The 19,160-nt window shown below is 37.8% G+C and overlaps 3 protein-coding genes across 4 annotated transcripts in view; 2 read left to right on the forward strand and 1 right to left on the reverse strand.

The window, feature by feature from the left end:
- shroom1 (shroom family member 1) overlaps nucleotides 1-3,036 on the forward strand; it is a 30,813-nt gene extending 27,777 nt beyond the window's left edge. Inside the window, exon 9 of the mRNA XM_087806829.1 lies at nucleotides 985-3,036. Coding sequence (XP_087662955.1) covers nucleotides 985-1,239 — 255 coding nt within the window. The 3' untranslated portion in view covers nucleotides 1,240-3,036. The remainder of the gene's footprint in view (nucleotides 1-984) is intronic.
- Nucleotides 3,037-4,954: 1,918 nt separating this feature from the next.
- On the reverse strand, nucleotides 4,955-6,660 carry sowahaa (sosondowah ankyrin repeat domain family member Aa). The gene has a single exon (XM_087807379.1). It carries the CDS (start codon nucleotides 6,636-6,638, stop codon nucleotides 5,430-5,432), a length of 1,209 nt encoding a protein of 402 aa, XP_087663505.1. The 5' UTR covers nucleotides 6,639-6,660; the 3' UTR covers nucleotides 4,955-5,429.
- Nucleotides 6,661-9,301: 2,641 nt separating this feature from the next.
- Nucleotides 9,302-19,160, forward strand: part of septin8a (septin 8a) — a 29,106-nt gene continuing 19,247 nt past the window's right edge. For both annotated transcript variants that reach the window (XM_087806834.1, XM_087806833.1), the window contains exon 1: nucleotides 9,302-9,432. In XM_087806834.1, coding sequence (XP_087662960.1) covers nucleotides 9,403-9,432 — 30 coding nt within the window. In that variant the 5' untranslated portion in view covers nucleotides 9,302-9,402. The remainder of the gene's footprint in view (nucleotides 9,433-19,160) is intronic.

The following is a 19,160-nucleotide window of genomic DNA, read 5'->3' on the forward strand; positions in this document are numbered from 1 at the left end:
TAGAGTAAATTTCCCCTCAAAATAAATGCCATCATTTCTTTTTCTTTCTTGTTTAAAACAATAAAAGGAAATAGTAAGTTTGTTTTCGTTTGCAATACACTTCTCTAAAAAGGAAATTTTGTTTTTTTTGTAGCATCCATTGAAAAAATAAATAGCAAATAAATACAATATTTTGCAAATATAATAAAATAATATGACGATTAAGATTAGAATATTAATATTCACAGTTAAAATAATATAAAAATTAAACTAACCCTAACATACAATATGAACAGTGCAATAATAATAATAATAAGTGCAATGAAAAATGTTGCAATTTATATTGTTATTTGTTATATTTTATAATTATTTATTAGTAATGTATTTTTAATAAAAAATTGAGTAGAAATGACAACCCACAACCCACTCCCCTCTCCTGTCACTTTAATTCTACAGTCGACAATGTCTGTGACGTCAAGACCTCGACTGGTTTGATGAATCGAATTATGAGGGGTGTTAAAAATATCAATACAGCGATTTAACGTGAAATATTTTATCAAAATACTCCATAAATAAATAAATCCATTTTTTACTTTTGAAATCATATCATATCTTTTAATGTTAATTCTTTCATGGTTTATGTTTCAATGAAGCGCATGTAAAATAAAATATTCTGATTATATATTTGATTAATTCCATGCAAATATTCACAGCGTTCATTTTTGTGTTGCAATTAAACTTCCAGCCACTAGATAGCAGCGGTAAAAATGTCCCTCCCAGCTAAAGGAACGATGAAATCTTGTGACTGAGGACGAGAGGATACAGTTAAAGCTGATGTTTGGATATATTTTTGTTTCAAGTCAATTCTGCAAGGCCAGAGTCAAGTACTCACCATCGCAATACATTGTATTATTCCACACGTATTGCGATACTGTGATCAGTACTTGTTATTTGATGAATCATTTTAAACCTACGTGGTTCACAGTCTTGTGTACTCTGGCGCAGGCATCTCTGGACAGTCGTCACCGTTTGCTGTGCAAACAGAGGGAGGACGCCAAAGACCTGAAGGACAACCTGGACCGGCGGGAGAACCTGGTCTCTACCTTTCTGTCCCGCCAGCTGTCGGCGGATCAGCTCCTCGACTACCGTCGCTTCGTCCAGACGAAAGCCTCGCTGCTGATCCGCCTGAAGGACCTGGACGAGAAGCAGCGTCTGGGCGAGGAGCAGCTGGAGGCGCTCGCCAACAGCCTCGTGGTCTGAGACCCACCATCGCCCATGACTCGGCACCGCACAGGTTTCTTGCCTTCTTCACCCAAGAGTGCCCCGGACACTCGGTTTTTCCTTCCAGTCCCGTCTGGACTCTCGTGCCTTGAGGAACGTTAGCGAGGAGCTCGAGGAAAACCTTCCGAAAATAAGCTTTAAGATTGTATTCCAGCCGCGGCGAGAGTCAGCCTGACTAGGGCGGTGACCTGTAGCGTACCCTAGGTTTAGTTTTTTGCAAATGTTTCAGATTAAGGCACTAAAAACCAAAAAAAAAAAAAGGTGAATGAAAAAGAAGCACTTTGTTACACAGAAATGCACATTTCTTCAGAAATAAATTCGAGTGAGAGTCCAGTTTAGATGTGACGCTGAATATTCATGAATTCACCCCACGGTTGACTTACGGTGCTTTCACACACGCTCCCGTCATTCTTTTTGTATTTATTTTAAGATAGATTATAAGAGGAAACAACTCTTAAAGTAAGTGTCCCTTAAAGCAAAAATATGTAGCATTTTAACCTTTTTTTCTCTGGGAATATTGTAGTAAAAGCTGTTATATCAATAATAATAAATAAAAAGTACTTTAAACTCGTGGGTCAGAGACAATGTTTTCATATGGCAGAAATACATTTTGTGCAGTTTTAAGTACAGTTTAATTAAAATGAGTAATGGCCCCCACAGCATTGCAGTTCCACTTCTCAGCCACAAGGGTTCGCCAGAGAAAGTTGAAAGTATTGTCCCATTAATGTTTTTAAAATATTTTAATTTCTTAAGCTGATTCAGGACACATTCGAATAAAAGAAAACTTGAAAACTTAATGACAGACATTTCAAAAACATGTTCATTATTAATGTTTTAACAGGTTTTCCTTGACAAAAGTAATTGATTCAGTATTTAAACTTTAAAAAGTTAAGCCCTTCATTTGAATTAGTTTCAGCCACTTCAAAGCGACTTCACTAAGAGTCGAGGAATAACTGTTTGTCAAAGGAAGTGCATTGAATCTGTTGATCCAGTCATCAGTCGGATCATGTTTGCTCTCTTGGCTGAAAGCATCGTAGAAACTCTTCGCTGCCAACTGGGTTAAGTTACCGACTCCAGTGTAAGAGCATGTTTACGACGAAGAAACAAGAGGAAAAGGAAATCATTCTTAAAAACGTAGTGAAATGATTAAAGTAAACTTATTTATTTGATGGTTTTATTTTGATACAAATATGTGTGTGTGTGTGAAAGCACCTTCATCATGAGCTACTGTTTCCACACTTATTTAACATTTGCTGTATTTTTTTTAAATTGTCATGTTTTTAAACCCCAAACATTCTTGAGCCAGAGTGAAGACGAGTAAAAGGGAAAAGAAAAAGGCAGAGAATGTATCAATTAAGGTATGAAAATAATGAGAATGGTAAAAGATCCTCCTGCAATATTTTAAGTTGATTTTGACTTATTCTCTAATAATGTTGTAACAGCTGTTTTCCTCCACAAAAGGAAGTTAAAAATCATATTTCCATGTCATTTCCCGAGAGATATGTGGCTCGGCTGCTTAAGTTTGCAAAACAAACATTTGTTCAGGCTTCTTCGCTGACGGGGGATTCTCTCTTTAGAAAGAAACATTTTCTCACGTTTTGTTTTCTGCTGCAAAACCTGATTTATGGTTTTAGTGCCGTCCTGGTTTCACAGCGATTCACATCTGTCTGAGGACAACATATTTCAATGAACTTTCTGTGAAGAGTTGTTTGTTTTTGTGCCAGTTTGGAATTCTGTCATGTTTATTTGTATTATTGTGAATAAATTAAGATATCAGTCTCTATTTTTTTCAATTATTTTTGGGGCAAAGAAAGATTTTTTGGGGATTTGAAATAAGAACATTCTATTCTTTTGCAATTTAATAATAAATGTATTGATGCTTGAAAATTCCATTAGGAAATTGGAAAACTTTGACAGATTATATGTATATATATATTGGTTTCCTCTCAATTAAAATGCATATATATTGATTTTTTTAAATAGACACTGCATTCAAATATATAATTCCATAATGCTCAAAATAAAGAATATAATCTATACATTTAAAAATATTTTTCTTGCAATTGTTTGACCTTACCTAATTTAATTTAATTATATTTAAAAAAAAGGATTATAAAGGAAGTTATTTCTTATTTTTATGTACATTTATCTGACATATTCAAATATCATAATCTTGATTCATTTTTTCGTTATTAGCGATTTAAATGAAAAACGGATTCATATATCTGTAAATGTTTTAAACAATGTTTTAATTAAAATGCACAGAATGTCCTGAAGAGCTTCACTGCTCCCTAGAGGCGGTGTTAAGAATTACAACTTACGATTTCAATAATACTATCTTTTCTTAACTGTAATTTTAATGTAAAAACACTGATAATAGCCTGAATTTCAGATTATTATTCAGTTGCTGCACATTTCTTATACAAAGTAAAATACAAAATAATCGTTAAACATTTTTATTCTTAGAAACTATCTCTTGGTTATACTTATTAAACACTAGTGTCGGATGTATTACAAAATAAATTATAAATAAACTATTATTACTATTTCTCAACTCTGTAATGCTACGCTACGCTAACTCACCAATGAGTCTTATTATAGATTCCAACATTTTGCTGTTTAAAAATTACATATATATTACAATAGCTTTGTGTTGCTAACAGCTAGCTGTACTTTCTATAATTACACTTTAATACCAACACTTTTAATTTTGGTTTAATGTCTCTCTTGCCATGAAAGAAGTAAGAACAAGAGATTTGGGAAAAGCGTCGACTCATTTTCCACCTGCTCGAGAAGCTGTGTGTGTTTATTTTGTAAACACAAAGACTTGTCAGTAAATATTGGACTTGACGGGTTCTATTTAAAGAAATGGGCGTTTTCTTTATTCGATTGTTAAAAAAAACGATTAAATCATTTGTTTGAATTCAATAACAAGCAACTGTCAGTACGGGCTTCATTCTTTTTTCTTAAAATAATTATTATTTTTTTTACATTTCATTCATTAATACATTTTTTAACCTGATTTTTTAATAAAAATGGGAAAAAATCATCAAAAAAAGCGATTTCCAGCAATGTAAATACAAAAAATATATTTATGGTGTTGTAGAAATACAATATAAAACAAAATGTATGAAATAAAAAACAATAAAGTGAGATTTATAAAATAATATCAGTGACTCAAAAACTAAAGTGGGATAAATAAAAGGTGTTGTTTGAAAATATTTTACATTTAACATGAAGTTAAATACAATTAAAAAATGCAATATTAATAAAACAATAATAAAAAAGTATTTTGTATGAGTGAACTATTTATCAAATACTTAATATATGTACTATTTTGGATGATGACGTTCCAGAAGCTTCTTTGTGATCTTGATCTTAACTTGTTCCTGTGAGGTGATGAGATCGGACAGATAAACCAGAGGCAGAACAGAAGCTCTGCAGGAGCCATGAAGACGATGCTGCGTCTGAAGGATTTAACAACAACCAACATTTCTTACGCCTGTTTTTTTTCTTTTTTCTACCCTTTCTGCTTCAGTCATGTGACACAAACCTTTGCTGCTGCATCTTCACGCCTGTGGCCTCCAGACATGAGGAAGTAGATTTTCATAACATGAGTCAGCGACGTCTTTTAATGATTTCTTGAGCGCTCACTTCCTGTTTCCTCTCACTCTGAAGATTTCAAACAACAAAATTCACTCAAAACAAATGTTTTATTTAGTTATGTCAAGATTCAAGATATTTCATGTTCACATTGTTCCGATCTTGCACTCTGGTTTCCTCCCACAGTCCAGGGTCATACAAAGGTCAAACGCTGACTCAGCAGTAGTTTTTATTTTGAAATGACATTTAAGAAAATATTTGACAAAAACGTCAGTTTAGATGCGATGTGTCTTGAGGAGTCCTTCGGGTCGACCTTCAGCATATTTTTCTACATTCCCCGAATGGTTCTTGAGCAGGTCCAACTTGCGGCCCGGGGGCCATTGGTGGCCCGTTGACAGATTCCCTGCGGCCCGCGATGAACGAAACGTGTTTTTAAACCATTAAAAATACATGTTTTAATGATAAATCGAAGGAGAAAGAAATGATGACAATGTTCATGTTTTGGCTCACGTTTTCACTTCATCAAGTTTGGCAGCTGGAAAATAATCCTTCATAAAAGTTTCACATTAAAAAACGTCCGACCCGACTCTGAGTCTGAACCCGAGATCCTCTCGATCCTCACCCGGGTCTTCGCCCAGGGAGTAGAACCCGGGCCTCTGCTTGTGCTTCTTCCTGTGGCCCGACACGTTGGGCTGGAAGAGGCGACTTATGGACTGGAACCCCTTGGTCAGGTCCGGGAGCAGGTCCAGGTCCTCTCTGTTGTCGTGAAGCAGGATTTGGTTCTGAGGTGGTGGTGGTGGGGGTTTGGTTCCGCCCAGCATCTCCCGGACGGTGTCCGAGGCGGCCTTGTGGAGGTAGTGGTGCGCCCTCTTCCCGCAGTTGTCCCTGACGCCGACGTCGGCATGGTACTCCCGGACCAGCATGGTCAGGATGTACTCCTGGTCGTGCAGCGCCGCGATGTGGAGCGGCGTGTACCCGCCCCGGGTCCTGGCGTTCACGTCCACATTGCCGTCCCCGGCCAGGTCCATGATCTTCACCAGCATGTGGCTGTTGCCGTACTTGGCCGCCCAGTGGAGGGCAGTGAACCCCGAAATGAAGTCCCGCTTCTCGGCCAGCTGCCGGTCATTCAGGAGGAGGCCCAGGACCTGGTTCCACTGACCCGCCGCACACTTGACCAGCCACTCGTGTTCCGAGGGGTCCAGTGGAAAAACAGATGATGGTTTAGGTTCCTCTGGTTTCTTTTCCAGGTGCTTCAGACTCTCCTGGATGCGGGTGAGGGAGGGTAAGGTCATGAGGGTGGGTGAGGTTCTGAGGGGGGGTCCACTGGGTTCCTCTTCCCCGATCATCAATCCTCGCATCGGTCCCCGAGGTCCACCTTTCTGGAGCTCAAAGCTCAACATCCTCTTCACCCGAACATCCACGACGCTCCTGAGCAGGGCTCGCTGCACCGGCGACATGTTCTCCTCCTCCGGGTCCGGTTCTGGTTCGGTCCGCACAGGTGAGCGCTCACCTGACTCCTCGTCGCCGTCGCTCCTCCTCCTCTCCTCCAGGAGATGTCGGAACCTCTTCCTCAGGACGACGAACCGAACCCCGTCGAGCTCCTTCACCACCGCCACGTCATTGATGCACGTCTTGAAGAGTTCGCGGTTCCGACGCTTCTCCTCCGGGTCGTCGCGGTCCACGGACTCCTTGAAGTGAGCCACAAGGTCGGACTTCTTCAGCTGCCCGCCCGCGGACACCAGCAGACGCAGCACCGAGTCTTCAGTGAACGCCATTTTCCGAAGTAACTCCGGAGGAGGCAGGACTTCACCTGGACTCTGTCCTGCGACTCACCTGGACGCTTGTTCCGGATCAGACGTCAACAACATTTACATAATATATAGTCACGTTTATTTATATTCCTGTGTGTCACTATAACTGCCATAATATAACATACATAACAATAATAAATTAATGATTAAACCCGGGATTATTAAAACGTTATTATTAATTATTATTATTACGTGTTAGTATAATAAATGTGTGATTCAAAGAAATACGTGTTTTGTTTTCGGTCCAAAAGTAGTTAAAAAAAAGTGAAAGTAGTTAAAAAGGAGTTGGAAATTATAATTATAATTATTATTATTTTTAAACTTCTCCCTACTCCTGTTTTTCCATCTATGTGCAGTAGTCATATGTGTTATTGTTTTTGCTTTATTTCATTTATTTATTTTGTATGCACAAATACTTACATAGTTTATGAAATTAAAATGTATTGTGAATTTCCTTTATCACATAAATAAATAGAAAATAAATGTTTAATTACTTCTGTAAAAAAGAAAATCATGATGGATGGACTGCAGTTTTACATATCACCGCAATATGCTTACATTTTTAGACTATTACAGGAGCCAAGTTCTCAAGCAGAAAACTTTCCACACAATTTGATATAATTTATTTGCTAATTTTAGTATTTCACATGGTTCTCACTGTGTAACATTAAATATTTCAACTTGTGTAAACTGAGGATTATTTAAACTAAATGTTGAACTTGATAGCTTAGTTAGTTGCCGCTCTTGCTTTAGTAATTCTAGGGTGAAATGTATCACTTTTTAGTTTAACACTGTGTATTTTTGTATATTTGGAACAGTAGCATCTTCATTTATTAAATCTCTGATTTATATCAAACGTATGATTTCTAAAATAAAATTGAAGATATTTTTTGTGTCAAGAAAATAGAAAAAAATATATATATAGTTAAATAATATATTTAGCATTATATCTTAAATGATCCGTCATTTGTTGGTCAATATTAATCTCCTTACGATAATAAGAAATGTTAAATATACAATACAAATTACTTACTTACTTACTTATGTCCTTTTTTATCTGTGTTGGTTCTATATTTTTTTAAGTTTTACATATCCTATTTTTTCAAAGAAAATGCACATAAAATGCAATATTACGTAATTTATTTTATGGCATTCTAACACACTTTTTTTTGCATTTGATGTATTTTATTTTCTAAAACATTTAAAATGTGTTTTTTATTCAGAAATTTTGAATGAAATGAATTTAAAAATAAATTATATTCAAACAAATTAAGACTAAAAAGAAAGGTTGATATATCATATTAAATGCATTTATTAATTTTTCCCTTCCATCTTTCGGCTTAACAGCCCCGTAAAACACTTTTACAGGGACATTGTTGAATCCATCATCTCCTCCACCATCACCGTGTGGTACTCTGCTGCAACAGCCACGAACAGGAACCGACTGAAGTGAATTATTATTGGCTGCCCTCTTCGATTAACAAAAAGGAGCTGTCTCGCCCAATACAAAACTCTGCAGCAAGAATTCTGACCCGCTCAAGTAGGAGAACTCACATTTCTCCGACCCTTAAAACTCTTCACTGGCTTCCAGTTTCTTTCAGGATCAACTTTAAAATTCTGGTTCTTACTTTCAGATCTATTCATGGTCAGGCTCCTCCTTACATCACTGATCTGATCCAGCCTTACACCCCAGCTCGGGCTCTGAGGTCTGTGGATCAGAATCTATTGATGGTTCCTGAACACGGTTCAGGACCAGAGGAGAGAAATCCTTCCAGACTGTTGCTCCTAAGCTTTGGAACGAACTTCCTCTCCCTCTGTGTTTGATGATCTACTGACTCCTGCGAGAAACATCTGAAGACATTTTTATTTGTTCAGGCTTTTCCTTGATTTTCTTGGACTCCTGTGTTTGTCTTATGTGTCTTTTAAAGTATATATTTGAACTGTGTGTTGTTTTTTTATTGTTAAAGCGCTTTGTGACCCTGGTCTAGAAAGGCGCTTTACAAATAACCTTTACTGTACTTATTATTTTATTTTATTAAAATGTAATGTATTTAATTTTGTTGTATTTAATTTAGTAATTAATTGTGTATGCCCCTGAGATGTAATGCATTTTGTAAGATTTTATTTTATTGTATTCATCAAATTGTATTTATTATATATATATATTAATTTCATAATTTTTATTCTGTCATGTCTAAAAAACAAATGTGATGTCAACAAAGGTTTTCTGTCTCAGATACATATAATGGGGGCCCCTGAGGAAATGTCAACCCTCAAATATGTCCCTGAAACAAAGGTGAGCGCTCTTAGTTGTAACGTCGCTCCTGTCCTGGCTTGTAGCGTCACATTCCTGGAGCGAATGGGCGTTTCTCACGGCCTCAAAGATGATAAATCACACCAAGATACTTCAAGCCTTCTCAAATACCAAATTGTCTCCCTCTAGTTGTTGAAATGAAATCCCACGTAAATACGCGCCAGTTTAAATAGACTTTGTTTGATATGAAGTTTATTGTTTTATATGAATCATTAATGGATAATTTAAATGAGAAATAAGGGAGATTTTCCATGCCTTGAGCGAAGCGGAAGTGATGGAGCGGGGAGTCCTCTCGCTCCGGGGAGCGCGCTGCCTGGTTCCCATCCCTCCGTCTGATGTCTCGTCTCTGTCACTGAGCTCGAGAGACGAGGGCTGCTCCCTTCTTCTCCCGCCGCCACCCTGCATTCTTCACCAATGGCTGCCACGGATATAGACGTGTTCTCGGTGAGTACACGCCGTCTCTGCCCTGTTTTTTCCGCACCTTGTGTTTGTTCAAAGTGCGCTAACGTCGCGGGTGTGACGCTAAAAAAAAAAACCTCCCCCGTCTTCGAAAGCCTCCTAAGCCTGGACGCTGGAAGTGTTTTTTTCCTGGTGAAATTCGTCGATAATGTTCCTCCTAAAAAGCTTACTTTAATCTCCTTCTTTTAAGTTATTTTATTTTTTAAAAGGCGCAAATCGGTTGCACGTTTTTACCGATTATTACGACTGCACGCAAACAAACGCCGTGATAGCGTTGACAACAAAAGTGTTTTTTTTTTTTTTTTTAACACACAATTCATTGATCGACACATTTTGCTTTTCGTGAAACATAGATAACAGATAACATCTCCAGGCTGTGCAACTGGTTGTCATTCTGGTTGCATTTTAACTTTCACTTTTTAACATTTCACTTATATTAAAGCTTGAAAACTGGTTAGAAAAATCTTCTCCAACATGTATATAAAGCATCATATTGATGTGATCGTTAACCACAGTATAACGCATAAATCTTTCATAGACACATCATTTATTCATATTGTATATGTTGCTCGTTTGTGTGTGTTATTTACAGAAGTCCCTCATATCACGAGGTTGAGTTTCAAAACATACATACCAAACATTTATTATCTTTATATATTATTTAAAAAACCTCATAACATTTTTATTTGGGCAGGAGGGGGCTTTCAAGTCTTTTGTAATTGTTATGGTTTATATTTCAATTAAGTGTGTTAATAGTTAGAAATGTTTTATTTAAAAAAAACATGCAACTATTTAGTTTTGTGTTGCAATTAAATGTCTGTCGCTAGATGTTAGCAGTCATTTCATGCTTTTCGGTTTAAGTAAAAATGAAATCCCGCAATAGTCTGGCAACAACAACTGAGGATGAGAGGATACAGTTACCGACAGTAGCTTTAAAAGAGGATGTTTGGACATATTCTGGAATTAAACAAATGATCGCAGTTTCAACTTCCTCATACGGTCTGTTAGAATTTCAACACTACAGTCTCGTGCATTACTATAAATATATCGTTGTTCCTACAGTATTGCAATATATCGTATTGTTGTCGCTGTATTGTAGTGATGGTCTGATGAAGCTCGTGAAGCAGTGTCATTATATTGCAGAGTCCACTAGATGGCGGTCTCTGCACTATTTTCCTTTGTTTTGATCAACTGTTCTAATGAAACATCATTTTTAAACCGATGGCGCCACCTACTGACCTTTACACAACATGACACTGTTTCATGAAGCTTCATCAGACCATCAGTACTGTATTGTGATGTGTATCATATCGCCAGATTCTTGCTAACACACACTTTTAAACCTCAACTGCTATGGTTCCTTTAACACACGTGTCAAGGCCCTGGGGCCAAATCTGGACCACCTTGTTATTGTATGTAGCCTACAGTATGTTCATATAAATGTGACGCCCTATGAGGATGACGGTATTAAAGATAAGATGAGGAACATACATGGATGTATAATACAATTAAAACTGATGTTTAATGACACTAAAAACCCACAGTTATTTAGAAATATTATGTCGCCAATATCGCAATCGAAATCATACTTTCTGTAAAAGACGCATTTTGTTCTCCCTGTGACTTCGAGGGCTAAAGGAGTTTGTGTACTTGTGTGACTTTGACACCCCTGCTTCAACATGCGTCATGTGTACTTGTGTAAGTTTCACCATGGCTACACAATCCTCTTGCAATAAGCTTCAGTGCCATAACTGACGAGGCTTACAGTTTAGTTGTAAGGCTTGAAACAAACACACAATTATACACAAAAACTCAAAACTGAAGAGCAAGACACGACACAACAATAACCCTGGGAGTTGACAAGTGCAATGTTTAATACTTGTACTACTTCATCAGCCAATCAGAAGACTGGATACTGGACCGTGTGATTGACTCCTCAGATATTATTCTGAAATATAATAATAAAATATATCTAGAGGCCACAGAATTACATATATAAAGAAAAATATGTGATGTACCAAGTTCACAAACCACAATATGGTAGATTTTTACGTTAACAATCTTTCGTTTGATTCATAATATATTTCTTTAAATTGTATTGCCTACTTCTACCTTAACTTTTGTGTTGTATTGTTAATTATATGTAACAATTTGAACATGGAGTCAATGTTTTGAAACAGACGTCTTTCATTTTTCTATGATACCAGTCTTATAAGGAATATGACCCACAACCTTGACGTTGAACTGTCAAATAATCCTTAAATATTAGTTTCCATGTTTATATAAAACCACACCGCGATACGACTAAAACATGTGTTCTAACATCATTCTAGCAGGTTCACGTTACACAACTACAAACTGGGTGGGTGGTCTTATAAATCCCACTCTCCGTAAAGAACAATATTCCGCTTGTATTGTGCGGGAAAATCCATAGAAACCGACAGAAAAGTAGTTTCTCACTGATGTTAATTCGTAGCGGTAACTATCAAGACGTGGTTCAGGCACAGAAATATGAGAAGAAACGATGCTCAGGTGAAGGATAATCTCCTCAGCAGATGCTTTCTGCGGTGAATTGACGGTAAACAACAGTTGCCGGGATAAAGAGCTTAAGCGCACGCTCTCTGCAGTTATTGCTACAACACATGTCGGAGAAAACGCAAGCTTCTGGATATAACACTTCGGTGTCGTTGTTCCAACCGGGATCATGCCAAGCGTTAGGTGCACTGGATAATGCTGAGCACGGATTCCTAAAATGCCTCCGGGGAATTCAAATTTAGGGCATTGATTGATCGATGAGGGAAAAAATGCTGAGAATGCGCCGGAGCTAGCCAGGGTTTGCAGCCGCGCAGTCGGGGCCCGTCTGACTTCCTGCCTAAAAAAAGTTTTAGAGCTAAGTGAGACCATATTGAACAAACTTACTTGTTGGAACGGCGAGGGGGGGGGGGAAAGGAGCATGCTGGGAAATAAGCATGGCTATCGATGGGGGGATGTGTTGTGGTTTTTGGGGTCGATCACTCGCAGTTGTTGCTGCAGGAAAGGTTTTCAGGCCCCTTCGGTGATCAATGGATCTCTACGCTCTCCTGCTCTAGAGCGATGGGAGTTAAAAGTGATCAATACTCGCGTCAAGCACTTGGTAATATCATCAAATATTCAGTGAACACATCTCTGGTCATCGTAACGACTCCCTGGAGCAGCATATGGAACGTGTTGAAAACAGAATTGTGTGATTTTTGATGAGGTTTCAAAGCCGGTCTGAAGATTATATCATATCGTGTTATTGTTTATCGGCTTCCACCTTTTATTTAATGAGCGATAAATAAGTGTTATTAATGCTTAACACTGTGAGTAGGGCTGAACCTAACATCCGCGCCTTCACTGTAATGACGTTTATCAATATCTTGCTGAAAAAAGTGTTTCTGAATTTGTTTGGTTTTATAAAATAAAACACTTTTCAATTTTGATTTTTGAAAAATAAGAGCTACATAGAGTGAAATATTTTGCATATTCAGTGGCAGTTCTTATGTGGAAAAACCTCTGATCTTAATCTCTTAACATGGGAAAACTTATGTCAATCAAATATCGACACAATAAAACAAGAACCGGCCAAATTTAAAGCAGATGTTTGACGTGGTTCGTCCAGTGAGTTGTCTTTGGAAGCTCTGTCTTGCTCCTATGATACATGGCTGGAACTTCAAGTTAAGAGCATGTCTCCAAAGTCACCATTTTGATGTATTAAGATTAAATTGTTGAACTGTAGAGATTATAATATTTCATGATGTTGTCATTGTGGTATATTTTGATACATAGTGTCTTGAGGTTCTTGCCCATACTTTCTACTATTTTGTCTTCTAAATCAAGACAGTAGGTGTTTGTGTTTGACATTGGTTCATGTAAAGGCTTTTGTTCAATGTGAAGATTCTGTGTTCTGGTTTTGGTCTATATTATCTTCTGTCTATGGAAGATAGTTTGTTCTTGTATATACTGTGTATTAAAGTAAGAGACCTGAGGGCAATGCAACAGCACCAAAATACTAAGTAAATTATGTCTTTTTCCGGATATAATGTTGGATAAATGACAAAGTTAGCTAATAACTTTCCATTTCAAGATAATGTAGGAACATTTTAACTCACCCGTCTTTATTGTTTCAGAACGCCAAAGCAAACGTACAGTATTGTGATGTAACCAGACGTAATGATGGTTACTGAGAAGTGAAGATGGATAGATACACTTTATTGATCCCTCTGTTTTTCCAGCATACAGCAACACAGAGGATAGATTCATGAAACAAGAACAAACTGCAATAACAATAAAGTGCAAGATGACCCATTCTAAATCTAAAGATAAAAAACTTGGATCAAAGAAAAAGGATACAAAGATGAACATGGAATCATCTTTTCACTTAACTCCTGCCCTCAAACTCAGAATTAAACGGCCTAATAGCACGAGGAATGAATGAGTCCCTGAGTCTTTTAGTGTTGCATATAGGAAGGAGCTTTAATAACATTACTGAGTGGAAATAACAATGCTTGGCTTTATCGACTGGAAGCCGCTTGTCTGCGGCCCACGTGTGATCAGGATTTACTCATTGCTGTTGGTTATGAAACGGTACTGTAGCTGAGGACGGCCAGTTGACTGTATGTAGAACATGTATGTAGAACATGCAGGCTGACGCCGCCTCGGGCGACTCCGTGTTGGAGGAACACTGTGGCGGCTGTGGTGATGAGTCAATATCCATCTATAGAGTCGGTCACTGACCAGAGTGCTGTTTAAAAGTGCGATGCTGATGGATCCAAATAGCTTGAGCACAAATGGTTTTGAGTAAAAAACAACAACTTTGTTCTCAATAGTCTCATTGAATCATTAGCAACAGCGACACATGAAGCTGGTTTCTTATTAGAATTTCTTAACGACCACGTATGGATTTTTGCGATATACTTAATGTTAAAAAAAATGATGGTCAAAACATTTAAAACTTTATTTTAATCATTTTTCTGTTCAATGTATTTGAGGCACAGCGAGTGCTCACAATGGTATGATGAAAAAAAAAGTCCTAATACAAAGACATTTAACAATACATATTTAATAGTAGTTTAATATCAGATACAAAATAATATAACGTATAAATCTGACAGCTACGTTTTGTAGTTTTACTCTAACCCGATGAGGGCTCTATAGAAAATAAACTAAAAGGGCCAAATACCACATTTTGACACACGTGTTAATAACAAATTGAGAAACAAAAAAAAAAAAATGCTTTTGTTCGGGTTTACATGTGAACTATGAGCTGCTAATGTACATGAACATTAAAGGAAGCAACTCACCATTATCTGCCTTACATAAGTGTGTGTGTGTGTGTGTATAAATGTGTGTGTCGTTGTCACCCAGGCCTGCTGTGTGGCTTCCCTCCCTCCCAGATGTTGAGTTGAATTAAGTCCGGAGTGCTTCAGAAGCCCCTCGGACCAACATCTGCCGTGGACACTGAATTACTCTCCCGTTGCCCACAGTTACTCTTCAAAAGTTTAGTTCCAGTGCGGACGCTTGTGAGTCACAGTTCAGGAAGAACAAAGTCATCTTTGGTCACAGTTGTTGTCGGGTCATGCAACGGTTTGCGCCAGTTAGACGTTTCTAAAAGGAGCCCTGGAGGTTCAACTTTTTCCAGCCGCCGCTCAATCCTTGAAACATGAAACATGACGAAGGTTGAAGAATTACCAGCGGATAATGAGAGGAAGCATGTTGAAGACATTTTACTGCAGACTTTGATAGGACTATCATGTTTGTGGCTGACAAAGTGCAGCCTTGCATCACGTTAATAGACTGTCCTCTTGAAGCATGATGCGTATCATATTGTGAGGTTTATCCCAATACTCACCCCTATTCTTAACTGGGTGACCACAAAACTGCTTCATGATGGTTGGTCAGAAGTGGCTGTTGCGTTCATTTACATTTATGCTAAATTACTATAGAGAAGCTCTCAAGGAAAGAAAAAGAATAAAAAACAAAGTATGTTCTGTCCGCCGTAGTCCTACTACTGATTCTTGCTCTCTATATAATGTAGCCATTAGCACTAGTCTTCCAAACAAGAAGGAGCTGTCTTGCCTGCAGTTAATACAAAACTCTGCAGCGAGAATTCTGACCCGCTCTAGTAGAAGAACTCACATTTCCCCGATCCTTCAGCATCAATTTCAAAATTCTGGTTCTTACTTTCCTGTGTTTGTTATGTGTCTTTTAAAGTATATATTTTTCAACATACAGTTTTCAATAGGCTTGATATTTAATATAGTATAAAAATAAAAATGTAGTTTTAAAGAAGATCTGGCGAGCCAAAATGACTTGGACCAGATTTAGTGTCCGGGCCCGAGACTGGAATATTGACCCATTTGGTAAAAAATAAATGGTAGTATGCAGGTCATTTAAAGAGAAATGTTATACATATATTTGGAGTCTGCTCAGAGACACTTGAAGCGCTCACTTGTCAGCAGCGAGTGTCTCAGCAGGTTTGCTGCCTTCTGTCAGGTGACTGCTCACTGATGCGTACAAAAGCCAACTAAGGATGAAATGCAGGAGAAGCCTGAGGATGAGCAGCCGGACTGAAAGTGTGCTGAATTTTCTTCATTGTTTATTCAAATATATGATTTGTGAGTTGTTTATTTCAAGCAAGTTAATTCAACCATTTAATTTAACAAGCGCGCCTGTTGACATATTTTAGTTTGGTGCTTGTTAACAATGCAAATAACAACATTTACATTTTGTAGCTAGCACTGTTGCATCATGGGCAAGACCAGAAGCAGAAATGAATGATTTAAACCTCGTCCTCCCTCGCGCTTCTTATCGCTCTGCTGTGCCAGTTTGAGTAATGGCACACCAGAGACTAACATATATGTTATATGGTTTCACGCTTATTTCAGCTTCCTGGTTTCTCTGTGTGAAGCTGCTTCCTGTCTGCCTGTAGAGATGTTTCCTCTCTCGATTGACGGACCAGACGCTCATCATGCTTTTGTGCACTTTTGACCTCTGAAGCCGATAGATGAGGAAGCCATGTGTCTCCTTTTTAATAGTCGCTCTTTGGTTTGTGTTAAGAAAACATAGTAGAGATTTGAGAAAATATCAATACACTTAATAATCCCATTTATATATTTCAGGAAAACTTTTATATGTACAAAAGTTATTTTATGGTTACTATTTCAATATTTTTTTTTAAATTGAATAATCATTTTTATTCACTATTAACAAGTAAAGGTAAAAATGTAATCCTGCAAGATCCCGGCGATGACTGAGGACGAGAGGATATAGTGGACTTCAGCAGCTTTTAAAGCTCATGTTTGGAGATATTTTGGTTTCATATCGAAGGAAAGCAGTTACGACTTCGCCAAGATTCATGACGTCTCTAAATATCTTAACGCTAATGTCAAGTACTCTGGCAATACTTAACATAACAAGTATATACTTGTTCCTATAGTATCAGAAAAAAATCTTCAATTTTTGTCGATACACACCCCTAGATTAAAGAGGAAATTTTGCAAAAAAAATGTTCTGCAATTGTCAAAATCTACCTTTTTGTTTTGTGTACCTTTTGTCAAACTCAAGGTCTAAGGGCCAAGTCTAACTCACCTTATTTTATGTATGTGGCCAGCAAGAGCTTTAAACACACACCTTTTACTCTAAATTGTATGAATATTTTATTTAACATACTGATGTCGTACAAAGACCAGTGTCTACTTGCTAGCAAGGAAAGATACTGTCCGAATGTTTTGGAACTTGATTTCCATGATGGCGGGACATTTTGATGAAACATTGGAAAGTAATGAAAAGGAAATCCTGTATCTCTTGTGTTTACAAAGAAGAACTATTGATTTATCGTAACACAAACCACAGAAAGCTAAACTTATCTTTCAAGAATTGAAACTGAAACTTCACGTTTTGTACAGACTTCCTGCCAAAGTTGCTTCACTTATAATGTTTAATAGATGCGACTTGGACTTGTGTTCAACGTTTTGACCCTTTTTGGAGATAGGATGTCAAACTCAGTTAAACATGTATTGGCAACATCCTTCCTATTGTTGATCTTGAGGAACTGGATATGTGTGCCATCAGAGAATCAAGCTCACAAAGTAATATAAATGGCATCCGTCACTCTCTGCTCCATCATGCCATGTTGACTTGTATGTATTGTTTCCTTTTTTTTGAGGGTTATTCAACAATTCTTGTCGCACCTTCATCGCTGAGACGAGTGTGTTTGCCAGGTTCACACACTGTTCTGTTGTCTTCTGTCACAGAAGCTCATCTTCACTTCTGCTCACACGGCTCTGTCGTGTGATTCTGCGCAGCAGGTCAACCACGAATGATCTCCTGAGTCACGGTCTTTGTTGCTCCAACGCTGTGAGCAACAGGAAGTACTAGACTCGATGAGACTCTCAAGTTTGTTCAAGACCGTCATGGTGATGCAAGAGAGACACACCTTCACTTGTGAAGAAATGATTATATCTCATGCCCTAAAGCAGTCATGAGGAATGTTTCTTTGAGGAAATTGTCATTAGTGATGAGTGTTTTGGTCGCCCTTGTTTTTGTCAACCGGCTTTTTTCGAAAGGAAAAAAAAATGTCCTTTGAGGGCATAGTCATCACCTGATTTAGCGAGTTGTATTGTGATATTGTAGGAAAAAGGATATATTTGTATTATTGCCCAGGTACTTAACCCTGGAATTTACAGACCACATGGCTCTTGACAAAGTCGTAACTATTTTTATTTGTTTCGAAACCAAAATCTGTCCAAACATCAGCTTTAAATTTGAAATAATGGATACATTGTATACAGAGTTTATTGAAGTATGAAATTATATGACAATAAAGTCGCCTTCCCCTTTTTTCCTATCGATACTGTTCTGTTGAGTATAGATACAGTATCATAAAAACCAAAGAAATCACAAAATTTAAGTGTAATCTTATTATTATTTTTTTTATTTGAATTTCGATTTACCATAATCCATCTTAATCCTACCTGGACACCAGAAGGCCAGGATGTACTGTATGTATGGAAGCAAAATTGATCTCATCGCAGACTGAGCCTCCACTTAACTCCACTTCTGACACCATTTGTCACGAATGCCAGGGAGAAGTTGATGTTGAGCTTGGCTGTGCACTAAACCGGACCACTGCTCCGATCTAGCTGGTGCGACATCACAGTTTCTCTGGGAAACGGACCAATATTCCTTCACACAATCTGTCGTCTTTCCTTCAACTCCATCTGTACCACAGCGTCATGTCATGCCCCCCCCGCCACACACCTTCAGCAACATACAGTTTGAAACACTGTCTATGACGTTAACCCTTTAACTACCACGGTTATGCACAGGTGGTCCGAGTTTATTTTGGTTTCACTTCTGGAGGACAATTAAAAATAAGAGTGGAGGCTTATTTTCTTCCCACCACATACATACATTTTGATTAAATGCCAGCAAATCAACATGATGGCATGTTTTTAAACGTATTATTGGTCATTTTCAATTTGGTAAGAATCTGAAATGACTTTAATAATCAAAGAAAAAAGATGATGAACTTTCCCTTAAATATAGCGATGCTCTATAGTACTGGACCGTCTTTCCCGGAGCTATTGACCCGTAGAGCTGCCGGAAAAGAGCGTGTCTGATCGATCGTAAAAATTTGTATGTTTGTTTGACTTGCGGTGAATAAACGACCCGCTACACTCTGAATTGATCCT

Source organism: Callionymus lyra, chromosome 14, assembly GCF_982586985.1.
Source record: "Callionymus lyra chromosome 14, fCalLyr1.hap1.1, whole genome shotgun sequence".
NCBI classification, from domain to species: Eukaryota; Metazoa; Chordata; class Actinopteri; order Syngnathiformes; family Callionymidae; genus Callionymus; species Callionymus lyra.

Coding starts and splice junctions, on each gene's coding strand:
- sowahaa (XM_087807379.1), bottom strand. CDS start 6,638: ATGGCGTTCACTGAAGACTCGGTGCTGCGTCTGCTGGTGTCCGCGGGC.